The sequence below is a fragment of the Arachis stenosperma genome, chromosome 8, assembly GCF_014773155.1.
Source record: "Arachis stenosperma cultivar V10309 chromosome 8, arast.V10309.gnm1.PFL2, whole genome shotgun sequence".
NCBI lineage: Eukaryota > Viridiplantae > Streptophyta > Magnoliopsida > Fabales > Fabaceae > Arachis > Arachis stenosperma.
This window is the reverse complement of record NC_080384.1, coordinates 36369499-36375858: the sequence shown is the minus strand read 5'-3', so window position 1 is coordinate 36375858 and position 6360 is coordinate 36369499. Positions and strand designations below refer to the sequence as shown.

Below are 6360 nucleotides of genomic sequence, written 5' to 3'. Positions count from 1 at the left end.
GACAAAAATGAATATGATTAAGTAAAATTGAACATCAGAATAGAGATATCACTTTAAGGAATCCTTTATAACATTATCAATGTAATCATGGAATCAGGGCCCTTGCTAGTTGGACTGCTTTCGATCAATAAATTACATCAATTTACTCGGATCCTAAATGTTGCAATCCGACAACCTTAAATTGAAGTAGATAAGTAACTACTTAGTGCTGGCAAAGAATCAACATTTATTCATTACTTACTGCTGACAGGATAAAGATGTTCCTGCAGACCACCATTCGCCATGAACTCATACCAGAAGTTTTGATTATATCAGAGCAGTACCCGAGCAATGCCAGCAAATACGAGAATGCAACCGGCTAAGCAACTCCACCTAAAGAGAGAATGCAATCGACGGAATTAATTCATGTCCAAAAATCCAAGACATTGATTGCTATCTAATTAATTTCCAAAAAGATGATGATCCATAATTTACAAATATGGCAGTTTTGATTACAAGTGAAACCAAGTATGGACTTATGAAAAGTGACAGGACCATAATGATAATTTTCAAAGACGGAACGAACCTCTACTTTAAATTCTTCTTCCCCCTGCTTTCCAGCCTGACCATGAATTAATGGCGGCTTTCCTGCCATCACTAAGCACTCCGCGGTAAACAAGGCCAAAACCACCATGGCCAATCACATTGGACTTGCTAAAGCCACCTGTTGCAGAATGTAGCTGCTTGAATGTGAACACCTTAAGTCCCTTCTCAGCAACAACTTGCAAATTTGCAAAGTCACTTTTCTCATAAAGGTTAGCATCTTCAGCTGATTAAGAACCAAGCACAATCTATCATTAAGCGGGCCATCATTTTGCTCGTGTAAGGTAAGAGAAGAAAAATTGAAAGAAAGTTAAATAGTGAACACCCAAAAGATGCAAATGAAAAAAAAAAGCCTCTTTATGTTATTGAGACATGGAGTGATATGTAATCATCATTCATCATTCATTAAAACAAAGTGCATAGGAAACACAGTTCTATTCATCAAATTTTTTTTTTCATTTCCATTTTTTTCCTAACTGATATAGTTCTACTGTCTTTGTATTTCCTCAGCAAGTTCAAATTTCACATTTTTTCTTTTCATAGTTTTATGATGAATGACCCGAATTATGTTGAAATCTAAAAAGAAAAACCCCAACTGAAAGAAGTAAAAAATTTACAATTTTGGTGGTAAAAAATATATTTTTACTATTTTTTCTGGACCAAGTACTATAGTTTTTCGCTAATATTTTCACAACTACCAAATCCAAGAGGGGAAAAATGCAGAAGACATAAAAGGGCTTCATAGAAAACAATAAGAAAAAGGAACAACAACAAAAAAAAAGACTCTAGTCCCACATAAATGGCGCCAGTGTCTGTAGCTTTTCAGCCACACTCTCTTCCCGAGGGTAAAAATGGAACTTCCGCTCTCCACTTTCTTACATTTTCTCAGCAATCAAAAACAAGCAATCATGCGGGCATGAACATCAAAATGACATTTTTAGTTTTGAAAAAAAAAAAGGAACCTTTTTGGGCCTGGCGGCGCATGGAGACCTTGCGGCGAATGTAGCAGTAGTAAGCAAATGCAACAAAGAGAGCAAAGACTGCTATAGAAGCCAGAACCACCATAGCCACCACTGCGATCTTCGCCTTCCGTCTGTACTCATCATCATCATCCATTTTCCCTTTACTTTCAGTAAAAAAGGAAGGCTAAAGCATAATGCTAGAATCCAGAAGAAGAAGAAGAAGGAAAAAAAATAAAAAATTTACAGCTTCGAAGTTCGAAGACACTGATCAGTTCCCTCACTCACTCATTCTTTCTCTCTCTACCTTTTTTGTTTTGTGGCGCGTAGACTGGAAGTACCGAAGTAGTGTAGTACTGTGAATTAATTTTCCTTTGCACTTTAGTACCAATATCTATTGAAATTTAAAATCTTACGTACTATTTCTGTTTTCAAGTTAGAATAGACCCCTATTTTAGAAAGATTGTTTTTTGGCGACTTATCTTAGGCCTAGTAAAATTTTTGAAGGAAATGTTTCTACTTTTTAAAAGCATAAATACTTTCTTTTGTGTTTAATAAATAAAAATTTATATATTTATATTTATTGTTTTTAAAAGTTAAAGATACTTTTAAAAGTATCTAAAAAATTTTTTTTAGAATTAATTTATAGTTATCAAAATTAAAAAATTCAATATAAAATTATACATTAATTAATATTTTATTTAATTCTTATATTAATGTTTATTATAATATTTTTAAATTTTAAAAATTATTTTATCAAATATAATTGTTATTGTTTATATTTATTAAAAATTATTTTTAATTTAATTACCAAAACACAGATACTATAATTTTTAAAAAGTAATTTTTATAAACTATTTTTGTAAAATTAAAAAAAATTTTACCAAACTAAATCTTAGAAAAATTATAGCCAGGGTATTCATGATATTTTAATTATGAAAAAATTTGTTAAATTTTTATAATTTTTAAGAGTTGCCTTTTTCATTCAAGAATTATATGTTGAAATTAAAATAATTCAAATGTAAAACTTTTTTATGAATTTTAGGAGACTGCCTTGTTTTTAACCTTTCCTTGGTCGTCTCGTCTTTTATAAAATAAAACAAAATTTTGTCAAGAGGTTTGATTGGTATAGTATGTTTTTTAGCTAAGAAAATTTTAGCTCGTGTCTTTTTCTATTTTAAGATTTTACGAAGAATCATCTGTAATAGTAACACATATTATGATTTTTGAACCATGAAAATAGAAAAAGGTGAGGGGCCTGGGATGCAAAAAAACATTGAGGCCCGCACGTTTGTCAGGCTTGATTGGACGCAGATTACAGAGAGCAGTGCAATAAATATTAATATATTATTGGCTCCAAATAGGACAAACATCTGTCCATTGCTTTGTGTTCAGTCTCCCTCTCATCATTATACCCAACATGATCGGTGACACCTCATTAAAACCTTATTTTATGGGATAAACTTTTCTTAAAAGAACATGTATTATTCTTTGCACCTTTTTCCTTTAATTTATCCGTCTTAATGATTTGCATGCAGAAATAGGACCACTAATTAGGTGGCTACAATTGGTTAAGAGATTAGATGGCAGTTGAGGGAAGAAATGAAGTAATGCGGCCGGCAAAGGAAAACCCTACTACTTCCTTCACATTCACCATTGATACATATGCAACATAAAAATACTTTTAGGTCAGCCAGTTTAATTTTTTTGGAAATTGATAGGGGTCGAGTTAATTAATGAGTTCAAGATTATCATAACTTTGTAATAAAAAATAAACATCCCCATTTGTAAAAAAAAGGCATCAATATAACCCCTCACTGACTTTAACTAACTAACAATGTAAACTAGAAAGAAGGAATTTTGCCAACATATGAAGCTAAATAAATAGCAGCAGGGGCATGTCGAATCAGAGAACATAATCGTTCTTGTGAACAAAAGCCATATCCTATGTTATATCCAACTATAACGAGAGCATGACTTTATTTAATATGATATATTCAATCTGGAAAATGGTAAAGCCTCTCGGGGTCGCCACACATGTCATCTCTTTGCATATATACACACACAAATCAGCATGCAAAACACACCTTAACAACCACCCTTCGCAAAGTGAAAACACAGTAGCTAATTACATACACAAACGTTAATGTACTTGGATTTGCTTTGCTTATTTCTTGCCTCGCAGTTTGGCACAAGGGCCCTCTCCAACTTGCCAATTATCTGCTGGTTTGGAATCGCTTTTCCTGACTCGTACTCCTGGATCACTTGAGGCTTCTCATTGATAATCTGCCAGTGAAACAGAATCTTCATCAATGGTGTCAAAGTATACATTATCAACATGAATGGGTGAACAACATATTTGGTGATAGAGCAAAAGGAGAGTGTGGGTACCTGAGCAAGCTGTTCTTGAGTGAGTTTCTTGTCCATCCTTGCTTGCATGAGAGCCTTCTTAAGTTCAGTCGGCACACGTTCATCTACACACGAAAGTCGAATTTCACGACATAAGCAAATTGGCAGGAAGAGATGCCAATAATGTGTGTGTATGTGTATCCAAGAAGGTTTCATCTTGAAGGGATCAAAACAGAGAAATGCATCCATCAAGTACAATGAACTGATGTTACAGGGGCTACAAACACTGATCATAATTAACTATCTTCTATCTTCATGAACATTAAACTAGATGAGCCTTAAGAACAATTGAAACATGGACACCACCAGAATAGAAGAAACAGAATGTAGACAAAGTGCATCTTTATACCATCAGAATCTGTTTTGGATGAATTATCGGTATGATAAAGTATGGCCTTATGACTAGTTATGCATATTGACCTCTCATCATGTTCACCAATCATTTGAGTGTACAATGAACTACACTAAGTACAATTGCATGATTGAATTCACATATCCATCTAAATAAGCATTGATAGACTTTAGATTTGAGATATGAATCAAACCAAATAAATAAAAATTACAAATATAAAAACTCAAGCTAATAAATATCAGGAGAAACGTTTGGTGACGTATATGCATTCCACAAAATGTGCATATATGCAGATAAGACTTGCATAAACAAACTATTCAGAGAAACAGCAAAACCATAAGCTGATCACATGAGTCTCATATACTAATGCATAAATTACCAAGAAGAACATGTTCCAGGGGAAAAAAAACTGCAGCTGGAAACTACTAAAAGTGGTCATTGCAGGGGAAAATAATCCGAAAACCAGGTGCAACAACATTGCGTCAATGCTAGAAAAATATAATACAAGTGAACTGGTAGAGTATAAAGTTTCAAAAAACTGACGAGCTAGATTCTCTGTATCATCATCAAGCCTCTTGGTGTTCAATGACGTGCTACTAGATGCAGCTTTGTTTGTCCCAGCATTATCTGCATACAACAACAACAACAATAACTCAACAATCATCACTCCCAAACCAGCTAAAATATCTTCAAACAAACTCAAGCTTAAAAAACGAAAAACTAATTACTCGACCCCATCATCAGAAAATTAACACAACAAAAAAGGAAGATATCCAAAATCTTAAAAAAAAAAAAAGGCTTCATTTCTTCAAAACAAACAAGGTGTTTAAGCACATAAGAACATCAGTTAAAGATAGAATCAACAGAGATAAAATAGAAATTGATTATCAGGAACGAGTTTGGAAATAATAATAATAATAATAATAATAATAATAACAATAATAATAATAGGAGCAATTCTAGGGTTTAGGGATTCGAGACGAGGACTAATCAAAGAAAGGAGAAGGGGCCTAACACTTCTTGACGGTTTCGATATCGGCGCCGGCGCGGCGGGCGGCGTTGACGGCCTTCTCGTCCTTCTTGGCAGCGGCGGTGGGAGCCTTCTTGCGAATTACCACCGGCTCCCAATCCTGCGAGATAGGTCCCACTCCCGACATGTTGGTTCTCGGAGATTAACGACTCTCACTGTCTCTCTCTCAGATGAAAGGTTTCTTTCTCCTCTTTCTTGTTTGTTAGGGCTAATAGGTTTTGCGACGCTATTCGTTCCGAAACGTATCAAATGGCGGTGTTCGTTCGCTGTCACTGTCACAGGTGGATAAACCAGCTTGAGAAACACGCCTCTTTCGGGATCAACCTCCTCTAAATTAAGAATTTAAGATAAACATCATCGTAAAATTATAAAATGAGGCATTAATCACGGCAAAGTTTATATTAGTGGGAGTTACAAATTCAATAATAATTTATAGTTTGATAGTAATATATTTTAAAAATATTTTTTATGTTTTATTAAAATATAATTAGACACATATAACAATCGAATATAAAATAAATGTCGTATTTAAAATATATTTTGGGGGTAAAATACATAATTAAACCAAACTCAACTAGTCACAAAAAAAAAATCTAACTCAATATTACACAATTTACCCAAATAAAAAAATGTTATATGAATCTTTTTAATCACTTTTTCTAATCTCTATGTAAATCGAATGAGTCGGACTCGATTTAACTATTCTTTATGTAAATTGAAACATACTGTTTCGATTTATACATACATGCATCATATCCTACTAAATCTAATTAACTCGTTTCGATTTAGCCATACCTAGTAATTCGAAACAAGCTTTTTCGTTTAGCCCTGATATTGTCATTATATAATTCGAAACACACTAAATAGATTTACTATGCATACATAAATCGAACTAGGCAAATTCGATTTACTGTGAGATCAATATATATAAATATAATATGAACGTGAATTCTGTATGAGAGTAAAACACAATGACTAATGAGAATAGTTTTCTAGTATTGGTGTACTATAGATGGTCGATTAAAAAA

At 33.3% G+C, this 6360-nt stretch overlaps 2 protein-coding genes across 2 annotated transcripts; both read right to left on the bottom strand.

Moving 5' to 3' along the window:
* Positions 1-572: 572 nt before the first annotated feature.
* On the bottom strand, positions 573-1857 carry LOC130945901 (proline-rich receptor-like protein kinase PERK15). The gene is made up of 2 exons (XM_057874593.1): positions 1545-1857; positions 573-808 (listed from the first exon to the last, which is right to left on the bottom strand). Exons 1-2 carry the CDS (start codon positions 1696-1698, stop codon positions 573-575), a joined length of 390 nt encoding a protein of 129 aa, XP_057730576.1. The 5' UTR covers positions 1699-1857.
* A 1606-nt stretch (positions 1858-3463) lies between these two features.
* LOC130943275 (multiprotein-bridging factor 1a-like) lies at positions 3464-5691 on the bottom strand. The gene is given in 5 exon segments (XM_057871066.1): positions 3464-3734; positions 3737-3827; positions 3933-4015; positions 4846-4929; positions 5318-5691. Coding segments are annotated over 5 exon segments (426 nt in total). The 5' UTR covers positions 5460-5691; the 3' UTR covers positions 3464-3708.
* Between the last annotated feature and the right edge of the window lie 669 nt (positions 5692-6360).

Excerpts from the sequence above, each read along its gene's own strand:
- LOC130945901 (XM_057874593.1), bottom strand. The coding sequence starts at position 1,698 with ATGGATGATGATGATGAGTACAGACGGAAGGCGAAGATCGCAGTGGTG. Across the intron at positions 809-1,544 it reads GCGCCGCCAGGCCCAAAAAG|CTGAAGATGCTAACCTTTAT; the intron begins GTTCCTTTTTTT and ends GTTCTTAATCAG.